The 16,284-nt window shown below is 39.0% G+C and overlaps 2 protein-coding genes across 2 annotated transcripts in view; both read right to left on the bottom strand.

Annotated features, from left to right (window-relative positions):
* The window catches only part of LOC307046423 (alcohol dehydrogenase 1-like), a 9,376-nt gene extending 2,798 nt beyond the window's left edge, over positions 1 to 6,578 (bottom strand). The window contains exons 1-2 of the mRNA XM_079692817.1: positions 6,416 to 6,578; positions 5,177 to 5,449 (exon numbers count right to left, since the gene is read on the bottom strand). Coding sequence (XP_079548943.1) covers positions 5,177 to 5,449; positions 6,416 to 6,433 — 291 coding nt within the window. The 5' untranslated portion in view covers positions 6,434 to 6,578. The remainder of the gene's footprint in view (positions 1 to 5,176; positions 5,450 to 6,415) is intronic.
* A 4,409-nt stretch (positions 6,579 to 10,987) lies between these two features.
* The window catches only part of LOC307046076 (serine palmitoyltransferase 2-like), a 28,943-nt gene continuing 23,646 nt past the window's right edge, over positions 10,988 to 16,284 (bottom strand). Inside the window, exon 12 of the mRNA XM_079692223.1 lies at positions 10,988 to 14,338. Within this exon, the coding sequence (XP_079548349.1) occupies positions 14,219 to 14,338 (120 nt within the window). The 3' untranslated portion in view covers positions 10,988 to 14,218. The remainder of the gene's footprint in view (positions 14,339 to 16,284) is intronic.

Here is a 16,284-nt window from a genome sequence, read left to right as displayed (position 1 = left end):
ACCACTGGGCTAAGCTAACCTGTAGCTGCTCCCTCCACACTCACAACAACTTCATACAGACATAAATAAAGCAGCTGTATTCGCCATACAGGAAACACACATTTAAAACGGTTTTGCCTGCCGTTTTTGTGTACACACAAGCATTCATCAATGGTTCGGAAAGTGGCGCTGTACCTTAATAATAAAGGCTTGTATTTGCATGCATTTCCTGTTCGGAAAGTGGCAATGTACTGAGAGTGGAGGTGTCCTGAGATTAGCGCCTGCAGGCAGGCTCCATTGACCTGTCAGCTCCGGATTGCGCAAAATGCGTACATGAAGCGCTACGTCATGAACGCAAGAAATCTACCCCTCGTGGGGGCGCGCTCATGTGATTGGCTTAGAATTGAGGAGACATCTGATTGCCTATAGATAGAAAAAATTACAAGTACGAATCGGCTGACCGTCAGGGGAGTCTCAATAAACCCACACACGAATGCACAGCGATCCATGCACAGAAAGCGGTTTGTGTTTGCAGGTGCAGCGGTTTTAAACGGAAAACAAATATGTGTGGATCAAAAATACACATTTAAAACTTTTTCCTGTATTTGGATTTTATTTACATGTATATGAAAAGGAACATATTTGTGTGTGCATTGAAAACACAAGTGTGGATCCGGAAATACAAGTGTGAATCCTTATGCGGATCATGAAATACAAGTGTGAATCCTTCTGTGCGCATGTGTGTATTATGAGACCGTTCTGAGCCCATATTAACATCCCGATAGCAATAAATATCTTAAGTGCTTTGACAAAAAATCCATAAAAAAATGTCATCTGTGGAAGCCGTAGTACTGTAAAAAGCACGACCATTCATTTTAGCCGGCCCGGCAAAAATGACTGGATGGCCTACCTGCCTGTCAGCCTTCTATCTGTGCACAAACTTATCTCGCTCATTGGTCATGTGCGCGTTCGTATGTTGGAGGAGGGGCTCTGTAAGGAAGTGGCCGATTTTTTCCGGTTGTGTATTTTTCAAATTCTAGCGCACTCGAGCTGGTTTCTCCAAAATGACCTACCCCACCTTTAAGCCAATAACCATAGAGAACCGCAGTGACGCGTCGTAAAACCCGGAAGTAAGTTAGCATTTTTAGCACTTCCGGTTCCTTCCTCAAAAAGCAATGCATTTTTTCCATAGGGTTTTGGAAAATAGCTCGAAATAAGGTCTTTGGTTGACACAAATTTAAGAGATGAATCACGTTTTGTTCTACGACATTAAATACATCAGCAGTGACCCCACTGGGGATTTTTGAAGAGTTTACGTGTCTGAAAAACGATGGTTGTTACCGAGTGGCTGAATAGGACTACAGAAATTGTCGAGGCCGTTTTACGTCATTACGCCGAACACGTAAACACTCCCGCTAAGTTTGTTTTCCCCTGTGTTCTTCTTGAAAGCAAGTACCTGCCTATCTTTAGTATCTGTATATCTATATCTGACCATTAGAATCTGCATTTTTGAAATTGTCGTTTTTAACACCGTAGTTTTACAAATGATAGAATAATTAATTACCAGTGTTTTCCAATTTTACTCTGCAGTTCGTTTCGTTAGCTAACGTTAGCTAAAGCTAGCGCTACTAGTTAGCTACGCAATGGTTTGTTGCTTTGCTGCGGGTTGCAGCCACAGGTCTTCGCATGAAACGTGCTTGTCCTATCGTTTCCCGGCCGATGTTTTCCAAAGGGGAGTCTGGATTCGTGTCATGAGGTAAGCTGACGTTAAATTTTTGTCCATGTCACGGTGAAATGTAAATGATGGGTAGTGACTGTATCACCGTTTTAGAGAGGGCGCTGCTGAAAAGACCGCAACATAAGTAAAGATAATTAATACATCCTATTAAAACCTGCGTGGCTTATATGATAAGTCTAATTAGTACAAGCAGCATAACGTTTCACCATGTAACTAAAGATTGTAGTCAGGGAAATCAGTTTGACATATTGAACTAATAACAAATCACCTCTGGCTGGCAGAGAACTCTCGGCTCCATAGCTTCTCTTGGACGTAAAATCACATGTACATTTATATTCAATTTAATATTCCATCCCTCACATACTTTTGTATATATAATAACTTATATTTTGTTTTTCTTGTTATGCTGCTGCAACACAAACATTTCCCAAATTGGGATCAATACAGTAATATCTTTTCTTAATTAATAATGAAATATAACTATTATAATTAGTGTAGCAGCTGACACCTATTTTCAATATGGATTAATCTACCATTTATTTCTTTAGTTCAATTTTCATCTATAAAAATGTCAAAATAGTGAAAATGTTCCCGAGACTTATCGAAGTGCAAGGTTATATCTTTAGATGTTTTGTTTTAGCCTATGTACTGTATGTCTTAATGCTCTTATATGTGACAGTGTGACTTCCATGAAACTAATATTTTATATCTTTCCAACAGACGAGCTGACAGGAAACCTAACACTCTAACAACCACAACATTGCAAAGGCGAGTAAATGTAAATTTAAAAAAATTCTCAATTTTTTTATTTCTTCTTCTTCCTTGCAGTGAGGTGAAGCTGACCTTGCAATTGGTGCCAGTAAGGATGTTCCTCACGCTGGCTGAATGTTTCTCCTTCCTTACTGACACAGAAGCCCTTGATTTGCAATGCTTCACTAATTGTCATTTCCCTGGCTCCGTTGGGACACTTTACCTCCAGCACAGCGGAAGACCCTACCAGACCATCTGGAGATGCCCCCAACAATCCTGATAGGGAGAGCCACAAATCTGACTCATGGACCTGCATCTGGGTTGCAGTGGTGAATGCCCTGACGCCCTCACATTCATTCATAGTCCCCCACTGTACAGACAAAACACCATCAAGGGCCTGTTGTTGCCCTCGCACCCTGGCAATAAAGGAAGCAGTCACACGCTTTGACCTCAGGACAGCTCCAAAGTTGCTGGCAGTCAACCTTCCTTTCCTGAACAAATGCCAGTTTGGGTTGGTTCGCTGACCAGTGGTAGCCACCTGAATTGCCCTCTGTTGCTCCTCAGACAATGCCATGCTTGCCACAATTGCCTCAGGTCCCTGATGCCCAACAGATTTGATAATTTCAGGAACAGTAAGTGTTTCCAAGCTGCAGTGTTTCTCTTCTGGCTCGGGGGAGAGAAGCCAAGAAATTCCGGAAAACCTGCCCCCGAGTCTGTCCCTCAGCCAGTCACGATCTTCGGAGGTGGGCTCTCTTGTCAGCGGGTTAAATTAGTTATTGGTTTCAACAGTCACATTAAAACAGTTACTAAATCAGCCTACTATCACCTAAAGAACATATCTAGGATTAAAAGACTAATGTCACAGCAGGATTTGGAAAAACGTGTCCATGCTTTTATCTTCAGTAGACTGGACTACTGCAATGGTGTCTTCACAGGTCTCACTAAAAAATCTATTAGAAAGCTGCAGCTGATTCAGAACGCTGCTGCTCGAGTCCTTACCAACACTAAGAAAGAGGATCACATCACTCCTGTTCTGAAGTCTTTACTCTGGTTCTTCACTAACACTAAGAAAGTGGATCACATCACTCCTGTTCTGAAGTCTTTACACTGGCTTCCTGTGTGTCAAAGAATAGATTTAAAAATACTGCTGCTGTTTATAAAGCACTGAATGGTTTAGGCCCAAAATACATTTCTGACCTCCTGCTAAATTATGAACCATCCAGATCTCTCAGGTCTTCAGGGACTGGTCAGCTTTCTGTCCCCAGAGTCAGAACTAAACATGGAGAATCAGCATTCAGTTATTATGCTCCAAATATCTGGAACAAACTCCCAGAAACCTGCAGGTCCGCTGCAACTCTTACTACTTTTAAATCCAGGCTGAAGACTTTTCTTTTTGTCGCTGCTTTTAATTGAACTATTCATATCTTAGACTGCACTGTAACTTTTATCCATGTATTTTTTCTTTTAATGTTTATTTTATGAGCTTTTCTTTTTAATGACTGATTTGAAATGCCATTCATTTTTTGTAAAGCACTTTGAATTGCCTTGTGTTGAAAAGTGCTATATAAATAAACTTGCCTAATAAAGATTTCATGTGACACATACAATTGATTTGTTGATGGGAATTAATGTGAATAAATTAACTCTAGGTTAACGGTACTCTTGCTATCACTACTCAACGACACTATAAACCTTGTCCCTCATGCTAGCCCTGACAACACCGGTAAGCACACCTTCATCTAGGCTGCACTGTTACGTGTCCTGACTTGTAGTGGTTCTCTCCTCTGTCTACACTTTTCTTGTCATCTTTGTAAAACGATATCAGACTGGTAATTGACACAGCCATGACTTCTAGTTAAATTCAGTGTGGCTAAAATGAAAAGCTTTGTTAAAATATGCAAGCACGCGAAAGTCAAATTCAGCTTTATTGTCAAAAATTCGACATGTGTTATACATCCAGAAATATCGAAATATCGTTTCCCACAGTGTGACATGTATACATAAAACAAAACAAAAAGGGCCTAGATAACCGGGGTATACAGTTTAAAATGTTAATATATTTAAAGTGTTCAAAGTGCAGTTTCAGTGCAAGTCAGTTGAAACGATCTTAAGTTGGCGTGACGTTGAAGTCGTGCGACCCTGCTGCTGTACTGGCTTGTAGTTCGTTTATAGCATAACGTTAGCATTTTGCTTCTGGCGACTAGATTTATGATTCAAAAATTATAAAAGTAGGGTTGACATGTGGAGATTATCCGGCTGAACAAAACGTGATCCCTCTCTTAAATGTGAGTCAACCACAGACCTTATTTCGAGCTATTTTCCAAAATCCTATGAAGAATTTGCATTGGTTTTGGCAAAGGAACCGGAAGAAGTTTACTTCCGGGTTTTACGGCGAGTCACTGCGGTTTTCTATTCAAGGTAACATCTTATCACCTGAATCTCCTCCTAGAGCACCATTGTATTTTTTTAAACCAATCATCTCTCAGAGGGACGTGGCCAGCAGCAGCTCATTAGCATTAAAGGTACAGCCACAGAAGCAGCACTTTTGAAACAGTGGTATATGGCATGCTACAATGATCTGTTTGGTATTACGAGCCAAAAGCTTCAGAGACATGATTTGTATGTATCTGAGACCTATGATATATTGTTGCAAAAGGGTATAATAGGGGACCTTTAATATTGAAAATAACATGCCATTGAAATTGTTTAAGAAATGTATGTACAGTTGATTTCCAGTAAAACAGCATCTAACCTGTTTACTTTTATTAGCTTACAACTAATCTTACCCAGGATAGAATGGTGTTGATGAAATGCAGCCAATGCGCTGTGTATGAATGAGTAAGGTCTTGGCTGTGTAGATGTTAAGTGGATGTCTCTCACCTTGATGCGGACCTCGTTGGCCTTGGGCGGAGCTACTTCAATCTCCTCCATCACCAAAGGCTTGTTGGGCTCCCAGGCCACTGCTGCCTTGCACTTGATGACCTGCAGCACAGTGACACCAGCATGAACTCTCCCATACTGGGTGCTGCCTGTTTGCAATACGGATTTATGGCAGTTTACGGACACCCTTAAAGCACTGCACCCATGCCTTGTTGAGGATTTTATGAAATCTTACTTCCCTCTGTAATATATTTCAAGGTGAACACTCATCTAGAGGCAACAAGTAGATTTATATGCCACCATTCTAATGATCATCATTGCTTACATTATCAAGGGATTTGACACATCCACTGAATTTGCTTTATATTTACATTACATTATAAGAGTATTAATCTCTCTGATACAGTTGCTCATGAAAAAGCAAATGTCACATGACATCAAACAGTTCAAAGTCCACACAATTATTTGGCAGTATAATGATACAAGCATAACTACTATATATTTGGTGAAGTATCACTTAGTGAATCAGCTGTTAACACGCTTGGTAAATAAAATGTCCCCTTGGTAACGTTTTTTTCCCCACTGTCCACATTCAAGAAATCCTTGGGTTTCCATCATGATCTTGTTTGGCTTCATACCCTCTCATCCTTGCCAATATCCACAGTTGCCCAAATATGTCTGGATAGTTTCAGACTGTGACACGTCAGACGAGTAAATGCAATATCAGAGGCAGAGGGTACAGAACGAGAAATACAGTATATAATTCATTTAACATAGTATTTGCAGTAAAAAATAATCATAGTCGGTTTGAATAAAGTAAGCATGTATCTGCAAAGACAATTACATTAACAATGCACATGATGTTATTGAAGCACACTGAAATAAGTTTCCAGGTATCAGTTTGGTATAATCTAACCATCCAGATAATAATATCTTTATGATCATTACAATCTTAAAATAACTCAATAATATAGCCTCAGTATGTAATAACAGCACATGCAACCTTACTTCAATACATGTATTTTCAGTAGTAAATAACAGTACTCCATGATTTAATATTGCACTTACCTTACCAGCTGTAGCCATTTCTGAGTGTCAGAAAGTTTGGAGTAGAGAAAGAAACACTGCCTGACTGGAGAGTGAGGAAGAGAGAACCTGGATTTGAGTTTTAAACAATGCTGCCAGAAAAAACTGTTGCGCAAACATTAAGATGGGCAGGGACTAATCGTGCAACATTAAAAAGAACTTCCAAAGTAAGGCACACAATATGAATCCAACTGAATTTAAAAGTGGGTGTGTGTTTATAAGTGTTGCTCTTGGCAAGGCAAGGAAAGTTTATTTATATAGCACCTTTCAACACAAGGCAATTCAAAGTGCTTTACAAAAATGAAAGACATTAAGAAAATGGCATTTAAAAACAGTCATTAAAAAGGAAAGATAATCAAATAAACATTAAAAGAAAAAAAATACATGAATAAAGTTACAGTGCAGTCTAAGATATGAATAGTTAAATTAAAAGCAGCTGCAAAAAGAAAAGTCTTCAGCCTGGATTTAAAAGTAGTAAGAGTTGCAGCGGACCTGCAGGTTTCTGGGAGTTTGTTCCAGATATTTGGAGAATAACTGAACGCTGCTTCTCCATGTTTAGTTCGGACTCTGGGGACAGAAAGCTGACCAGTCCCTGAAGACCTGAGAGATCTGGATGGTTAATCATTTAGCAGGAGGTCAGAAATGTATTTTGGGCCTAAACCATTCAATGCTTTATAAACCAGCAGCAGTATCTTAAGTTAATATACGACATTACTTTAATGGTCAGATCAAATCTGAAATTAGACTTGCTTCACAGCAGCTCCATTTGCAACATTAATAAGGACAACATAACAAAAAAGACCCTTTAGCGTGCATTTGAGCTGTGTCTTTACTGTTAGGATTGACTGCGGTGCACAAAGGAGTGCTTCAGTCTCACTTTATTAAAACGAGGGACTCTGTATCTCCGATATTATTTCAACAATTCATATTCTCTGTTCAGAACATGGTTTGGGTCAGAGATGGTGTTGTTGGACAGCCTCACTAGGTTATTATGGCATGCTGACTCATAAAGTCTCTGAAAGGGTTGACCAACAATCTTTGAGCAGATTTTTCGCTGGTGGAGCAGTTTTGATTTGAAAGCAGGCGACAAACACTTGTACCAGGTAGTATTGCAATACTGTAGAATCATTACACCCATATTTGTAGGAAAGTACCTGCTTGTTTTTTTTCAGTATGAATTAAAATGGGGACTATATGGGAGTTAGACAGTGAGCCAAAGAGTATTTCCTCTGTTTTCCTGGAGTTAATCTCAAGAGCATGTTATCAGTCCACCCAACCACCTGATTTACACCCTGTTGGTGCAGCCCAGGGTTGCTGAGTTACATAACAGAGATATTAACACTGTATCAGAGTACTTAATAATCAAAGTCAGCTTTATTGTCAACATTTCTACATGTGTTCTCACAGTCCCACGGTGTGACGGGTATAAAACTTAGTAATAGTAGTAATAAGTACTAGTTAATAATATATTTTAAAAACATAATCCATAGAACATGAATTGACATGAATGCAAGTATTCTTTAGTGCAAAGGAGAAAATGATGTTCAAAATACAGTCTCAGTGCAGTGGCAGCAGAGATGGGTATAATGACTGGTGCTGGATGAGGGAAAGTTGTGTGTGTGTGTGTATGTGTATGTGTATGTGTATGTGTATGTGTGTGTGTGTGTGTGTGTGTGGGGGGGGGGGGTTAAAGTCCAGGTACATTTGGGGCAGGGGAGAAAGGTGGGAGGTAGGGTGGAGAGGTCAGGGGAGAAATGTCAGAGGGGGGAGGGAGGGAAGGAGAGAGGAGGGAGAGGGAGAGGGGGGAAGGAGGGAGGGGAGAGAGTTCAGCATCCTGACTGCGGAACCTTCTCCCTGAAGGCAGGAGGCTGGAGAGGCTGTTGGAGGGGTGGGTGGAGTCACCCACAATGCGGAGTGCTTTGCGGGTGAGGCGGGTGTTATAAATGTCCTATAGTGATGGGAGTGAGGCACAGATGATCCTCTGGGCGGAGTTCACAATGCGCTGCAGGCTCTTGCGGTTGGAGGCGGTGCAGCTTCCAAACCACAGTGTGATGCAGCTGCTGAGGATGCTGTTACGCCCAGGCCTAGGGGAACCTAGGCGCAGCACAAAGTTTGCTCTCTCCCCACTTTTCCCACTCTCAAGAACAAGGGCGCAGAGACAGAGAATGTCGTTTGGTAAATTTAATTTACCAAATCAGAATCCATGCTGAAACACATGCTGAAAGTCTGATTACAAATTTAACAAACAGGAGTAACAAAACTAACTAATCTTTCACACAAAATGCTACCTAATGAATGCGAAAAATAAATATACAGGCTTCTTACCAACTCTAACTTAAAACAGGAGAAAACGAATAATCCAAAAGAAAAAAGGGGTTTGCACTCCTGAGAAAAATAACTTGTGTCTATAAAGACAGGTTTAACAGCTTTTCTTCTCTCACAGCAGAAGAGAAGGACCAGTACACGGTAATATCTAAGTACACAGCACAACAGGACAAAATATCTCAACACGCGCAGAGTTGGGAGTTGGGAGTAGGAGAAGTTGAGTCAGAGAGAGCGCCGAGGAACTGCACGGCTGCAGCTTAAAATGCTCCTGTCTCCTCAGGTGGACCAATCAGCCTGACGAGGGTAGCTAATCAGCTAATCGACGGACGGGGACACACACACACACACACACACACACACACACACACACACACCCCCACACACACACACACACCCCCCCCACCCCCCCAGGAGAGCCTGATAGGTTAGGAGGTCGTCATAGTTTTTGGATTTCCACCGTTTCCGCTCAGCTGCCCGAAGGATGGTTCTATTAGCACGCAGTGCGTCATTTAGCCAGGGAGCAGGAGGGAATGACGAGCATGCCGAGATGTGAGAGGACAAAGAGAGTCCAGAGAGGATGAGAGAGTCGAGAGGAGAGTTTCTGCAGCAGAGTTTGGAGGCAGGAGTTGGAACGAGTCAGAGGAAGGGAGGATTGAGAGCACCGATGAGGCAAGGGTAGAGGGGGAGAGTGAACGAAGTTTACGGCGGACAGGTGCAGAGTTAGAAGAAATTTGTTTGTTATGTTTGGGGGGGGGGGGGAAAGTTGATGCTGATATATTTTAGGCAGCAGTTTTTAAGTTAGCGTGGTTGAAGTCTCCAGCTACAATGAGAAGGCCGCATGGGTGTGGATTTGGAGCAGCTAATGTCAAACTAGCTTACTTTAGGTAGCGCTTGCGTCATCTATCTGTAAGAATAGGTCTGTGTGGGGGCCACATAGAGAAAAAAGTATTGAACTTATAATTATTATTTTCCTAAATCCTCTTGCTGTGGACTGAGGAAGCAACTTTGATTGACCTTTTTCATTAAAAAAGGTTTCACTATACACATTCCCAAAAGACAACCAGTCACTGGAGGCCATACATTGAAAGGCATCTCTAACCATATGAAACCTCAAATACCGATAATGTAAACTTGAGTCATAAAGGCATTTCGTGTAAATTATGTTTTAAAAGTTGAATATTGTGTTAGAAATGTTTGTGAAAGTTGAAAGTTTTAGTTTTTTTCGAAATGATCTCCCGATTCATTGTGCACAATGTAGCCTTCATTCCGCCAGTCCACAAAGAACCTTCACTTTTTAAGCCATAGACCCCGATGACGTTGAAAAAGTATTTTCCAGTAATTTGTGAACAAAGGATTAGACAATAGAACAACAAAATAAAAAGGTATATCATCAGCGTATAGATTTGGTAAAGGAGTCTTGACAAAACTGAAAGAAATTCAAAACAGCATTTTTTAATTGTTTATTAATGATCTATTGACATCATGAACATGGGTGACACTTTACATGTTAATAATTTGCTGAAAATGTGGCAAATAGTGCATTTTCTATAATCAAATGCATTGCAATAAGTCGACGGAAACACACCCAGCACTAGTTATAAATACTGTTGAAGACAAAATAGTAAAAATAAATCAAAGACTGTAAAAGATGAGCAATCAACGTTATGACACTTAATATAATCAAAACTGTTAGAAAATGCTTCAAAAGGCACTATATCAGAAAATAATTATCTCTGATGTGTGGTAACTCACCTCTATTAATGGCACACTCAACACAAGCTGCCAGTAATAGTGATAACCATATTTTCCAGGTTTCTCTTTAGTAAACAAAGTATTCTGATTAGCTCCTTTGCAATGAAACAATATAAACTTTGTACAAAATACCGGGATTATCTCCATTTTACATCAAAGCTGAAAAGTTTTCCTTTTAATGTACATAATTTTTAAGACCAAAACCGTTAAATGGTTCAGTGAAGGAACACACTGTATTATTCAGAAAGGGCACAGAATGTTTCACATGAGACGATCTTTTTATGAAGTACCTATTGTTCTGAAAAGGTACTTTTATTAAAAGGATACATTGGATGTTTTGAAATGGGGTTGTGCGCTACTTATCCATAATCAGTGTACTATAGAATGATGCAGTGATGTATCTTTTATGTATTTTTGTAGGCCAATAGAAGTTATCACCACAAGGGCTGCTTTGAACGTTGCAGAAAATAAGATGAGGCAAATTAACAGTTTATTTTACACGTTTTGTAATCTCCACATTTCAACTAGACTTTTATGATTTTTGAAGTTTCAATGCAATCACTAGAGGTAAAAAGCTTGTTAGGCTATAAACATCACGGTCACATGACTGTGTATCACCACCGCTAAGCTAAAGGCAGCTAATGTTCGACGTGCGTTTAATATTCTAATTTAGCCGACTGTTAGCAACGACCGTTATTAAGAGTTATAAGCTTCAGACATTCACCAGTTGGGTATATGATAACGTATTTTATGTTCTAGAAACAAAACTTAAAAGTCTTGAGAGTTAACCACAGACCTTAATTCTGGCATCCAACCAAAATCAAGTAAAAAAACTTAGACTTCGAGACGATGGAACCTGAAGACTTATTCCTGCACCACTCTAATACCTTAAGCAGTTGACATGCCTCAGGAGAAACAGAAAAGCACAGAAGCGAGCAATGTGCGGCTGTGGATTGGCACAGAATAGAACGTTTTTTTAGCATCTAAAAAAAAAAATCTACCTGCAACCTACTTCAGTTAAGTTCCTCATACAACCCCATTTCAAAAAGGTCTGCACTGTCCCTTTAAGAAAAGCATTATTAAGACATCAGGTCATAAGGTCTTGGGTCTTTAAATTATTCTGCTTTCATATCAAAATATAGTCTAAATGCCTGCTTTTAGTATGATTTCATGGCTTTCCTGTGTGCAAAAATAAAACAATTCAACAAAATATGATAATCTGCAACAACATACATGTGTAACTTTTAGCTTATGGACAATCATTTGTAATTTAGGTATTTTCTAGTCAGAAAATAAAAAAAGGATTAAGATAAACACTGATATGGAAGAAGGCAAAGAAAACCTTCCTTAAACCCAGACAGATATATTAACTTTCTCTGGAAATATGTAGATTTTGATGTCAACATTCATAAGAATACTGTACTGTATATTGTTGAGACGGGCTGTGGTGCAGAGCAGCTTCAATGACTGATTATTACTGTACATGTGTAATTATGAGGAACGAGTGGTTACACAATGCTTATTAGTATGCGTGCATGCAAGTGTGAATGTATGCATGTGGGTTTTTAAAGTGTTGTTCCAAACTTTGGTAGCAAAAATGCCAAGATAAACCCAGAGCTCAAATGACAGGTGTAAAAAAAAGAAATGTAGGTAAAAGTGCAGCACGTTAAAACCGGGAAACCATGCAAGCAATCACACACATCCTTAGTTAAACACTGATTGGAAATGTTAATGACATCTTTGTCACCGCACAAACAAAAGATAACGTTATCATACAAAGAGCAATGATAATACTAATAAGAACCCAGGTGATAGGATGGAAATGAAAATATCTTTAATTCAAACACAACTCAAATCCAGACATGTTTTGTTTACACCCGACACCTATAATATATTGTTGAAAAATAGTAATATTATAATATGGGTATATTTTTCCACATCCCGATACCGACCTAGATAGAAAATACAAATCTGAAAGCCAACTGGACTATACAATATATATATATATATATATATATATATATATATATATATATATATAGAGGACATCTGTCTTTTAAAAAAGGGCCAAATCCATGTGTAACAGGCAAATCTGGTTTGATTTGTCTTTAAATGTTCACTGGATATTTGTTCGCATTCCATTTTTTGTAGCAATGACTTATTAGAATCAATATGGATTACAAAGTTAGCGTTTACAAAAACTGGTATTTTTTATTAAAATAAAGCTTTTATAGTTCAACCAGTGACAGCTGATACAATCACTTTTGAAATTATATCCACTATTTTTGAAGTAGTAGGATATAAGTTATTTTAATATAACTCAAATTTTGTCACTGAAAATTGCAAAATACTATCATTAGTATGAATTCCCAATTAAATAAATTCAACAAAATAATAATTAAATTACCAAAAAAAAAGGATGCAATGAAATGTTAAGCGGACTGATGGATTAGCTGAGCTTCACTCCACTAAGCTTGGAGCTTCACTTTTCTTCTTGCATTTGAAATGAATACAGATTTTGTTAATGCCAAGTACATTGGACTTAAGAAGCTGTACCAGATTGTTGGAGTTATGCAGCGTAGGGCTTTTCAATATCCAACACTAAGCTAATATGGCTAATTACAGGCTCACTACTACTTGGCTTAATTTCCATTTTGGCATTGTTGCACTGAAACAGACTTGGTTCAGCTGAGGCAAATTGAGTTGTCAAGCAGTAGTTTATGGATGCTAATTGCAATTTTTTTTTGGGAATAATGCTAACTTTTATTGGGAATATGCCTTCCGACGAGATGCCACTATATAAAGAATCGGAATCAGAATATGGTATCATGAAGAGTTACAGGCAGAGACTGTTTCTTTTTGGGGTTACAATTAGCAACGCCTTATATTGCCAAAGTTTGGTATGGATCTTGCAATTCAACTCTATAATTAAAGATAAGTAACAAGCCAATGTCAAACGCATTGGTTAAAAATGTGTACTTAATCAGGTTGAAGAGCAAAAAAGTATCAATAGCAGTGCTTCTTAGACTAGTCCCCTAAAGATGTGAACAACCTACCTGTGTTTACTTACAAAACTAGTAGCTTCCTGGTAGAGTGAGCATTGCCACATAAACAAGTCTGAAAATAATGCCAGGTGGATGTTGGGTATAATGTTAATATATCATAAAAATGTATCCACCTTGTATGATATTTTTTATTAAAAAAGAGGAAATGTGATCAGTAACTTCTTCCTGTACGAACAACCAGTGGGTGTTCTGATTCAAGCCAATGTTGATAACCACTGATCTGAACAATACTCTATGAAAGTGTATTATTGATGTTTAAAAGTAATCCTTGTTTACCCATAAAAGTTAAAGATGGATACATTTGTTTGGAAACTTGACATTTTCCATTTCAAATATGGCATTTGTTCACATCACATACGCAACCATATGGCTAACCCTAACCCTAAACATTACCAATTTTACAAGCACAGCAGACATATAACTACAAATTATTGGACACAAAATGATAAAAAAATAACTAACAAAAACTACACAGGAAAAAATAGTTTTAAGTGTCCCATTTGATGCGGATGATTTACGTTATGGCAAGCTAGTGACAAGGGGCACCTGTGCACACCTCGGTCCTCGTGGAAGACTTGTGATCCATCTCGACCTGTTCCGTGTGTTCCGGGGTTGTTAGGTTCACGCCGCTTCAGGAGAGGAATCAGTCGTCAATGTCCTCAAACACATTATCGTCGAAGGACCGTGCGACAGACGGCTGTATCTTTTGCCGGGAATATTTGAGATTAACAAGGTCTCCCACCTCACTGATGACACTCAGCGCCTGTGGAGACATTTGTTCAATAAAAAGGCTGTCAGCATGAAGGGCAATATATGGCTCCAGGAAATGTAAAACTGCACCAAGCTAGATTTGTACATCTTTCATGTAAGATTACATCAAAAACTTGAGCTGAAACTAAAAACACCATCGACTTAAACCTTTCCAATTTATCTTTCCCATTAATTGGCGGGAGGGGTAGTCACCAGTAGGACATCCTGTAATAGCACAGGAGGTGATGAGTTCATAGAGATAAATCATCTAAACAGCAGCAATAGTTCATTCTGTCTGAAACTCTTCCCCGAAATGGAAGATCTTACATCGTAAAAGCACTTCTTGAATTGAATTGAACGTTTTTAAAGTTAAATCAGTCAATGCTTAACAATATAAACAACTTGTTGGTAAAACACAATGAAACGAACAGTTCTGTGTAGGTCAGTGGTTCTCAAAGTGTGGGGCGCATTTCTTTTTGAAATGTAAATAGGTTACAACAGGGGTGAACACGATTATTGAAGGTTTATGTAGTAAATGTATTGACAAAAATATAATCTATAAGGGTGATATGCAGAAATAGCACAGCAATAGTGTTCATTTGGAGTTGTGCTTTTGGCCACCTGACACCTGTTTGCGTCAGGTGGCCATTAGTCATAGTCTTTTTGGCTATTAAGCTGCTCAATGCTCTACTGCAGATTAAAATGCCACAAAAAGTAATCCTTGTCTGTTTTTACTTTTTCAAGAAGTCAGAGTAGACTTCTATGATCAAATATTTGTTGGAATTTAGGATTAAGTGTACATGTGTGGGTGCTATTGAAGGAGAGGGCTCGACTGCCAAAGCTTACCAAAAGATCAAAGAAACTCACAAATCGTCACGACACATCAAAGTACACGAAAGTGATACAGCAAGGAGGCCTAACAAAAAGATCTTAACAACACCGACTCCTCACTTTTTTTGTCTTGAGAGCAAGACAAGGAATGGGAGTGGATAACAGCCCCCGCACTTCCTGGAGACACATTTGACATCCGAGCCACAAGGAACCCTCAATTAAAACAGGGGATTTAATAATTTTGCTGGATGACCAAGAGGCTGAAGTTAAAGACGTTGACTGCAAAAGGACAAGCAGGCGAATATAGCAGAAGAGGAGCTCTTGCAGTATTTGTGAGGAGTGGGAGGCTTTGTGATGTAATGCCCAGAGACTGCACTGACATTGAGACACTGAGGAAAATGAGGGTGGGATTCTGAACTCGTAACAGATAATGCAGTCTCCCCTTCAATCCATCTCTCCTCTACTATGACAAGCTGCGAGGCGGTCACACCTGAACGACCATCCACAATTGGTCTGATTTTGTAATTTATTTCCTAATTTAAATTTAAAAAGAACTTCCAATAAATAAAATGAAATGAACAGAAAATATCGGAGCCTAGCTCTCCCTCTTTGTCTAAAAAGAAAATGTGCTCTGCTATACAAACAGGAAGCCTTAGTACCCTGAAACCACACTGGGGTGACAAAAGGATAGTCCAGTGAGGCCAAGTTACCATTGCAAAGACTCTCTTGACAAACGCAATGAGATGTCCCCATTGTATTTTTGGGTATATTGCAGAAACATGTCATACTTATGTGCTTTGTTCCGCAGAATAATCTCCACATATTAACAACATTTTTACGATTTATTTTGTGTGATTGCAATTGCGAGAAGTAAAAAGCAATCCTCAGAATATGAACAAATTAGATCACGGTAAGGGGGAGAATAATACTGATGTTTGACCAATGAGTGTTAACCGTTTTGTCCATCCAATGAGGACCGAGTATTTTCAGTGGCCATGTTAACACAGGTTCGAGTAATACTGTGTAAAGCTAAACACTAACTTTCCTATTATAGAGAATTTAGTGTAAGAAAAACAGATAGAAGTAAGACTTTTGCTATCTTTTTTACTTCTTGTTGTTCAGATCTAA

The sequence above is a fragment of the Notothenia rossii genome (assembly GCF_949606895.1).
Source record: "Notothenia rossii genome assembly, chromosome: 7".
In the NCBI taxonomy this organism is placed as follows: domain Eukaryota; kingdom Metazoa; phylum Chordata; class Actinopteri; order Perciformes; family Nototheniidae; genus Notothenia; species Notothenia rossii.
The sequence above is the reverse complement of the archived record's forward strand: the minus strand, read 5'-3'. Positions and strand labels throughout refer to the sequence as shown.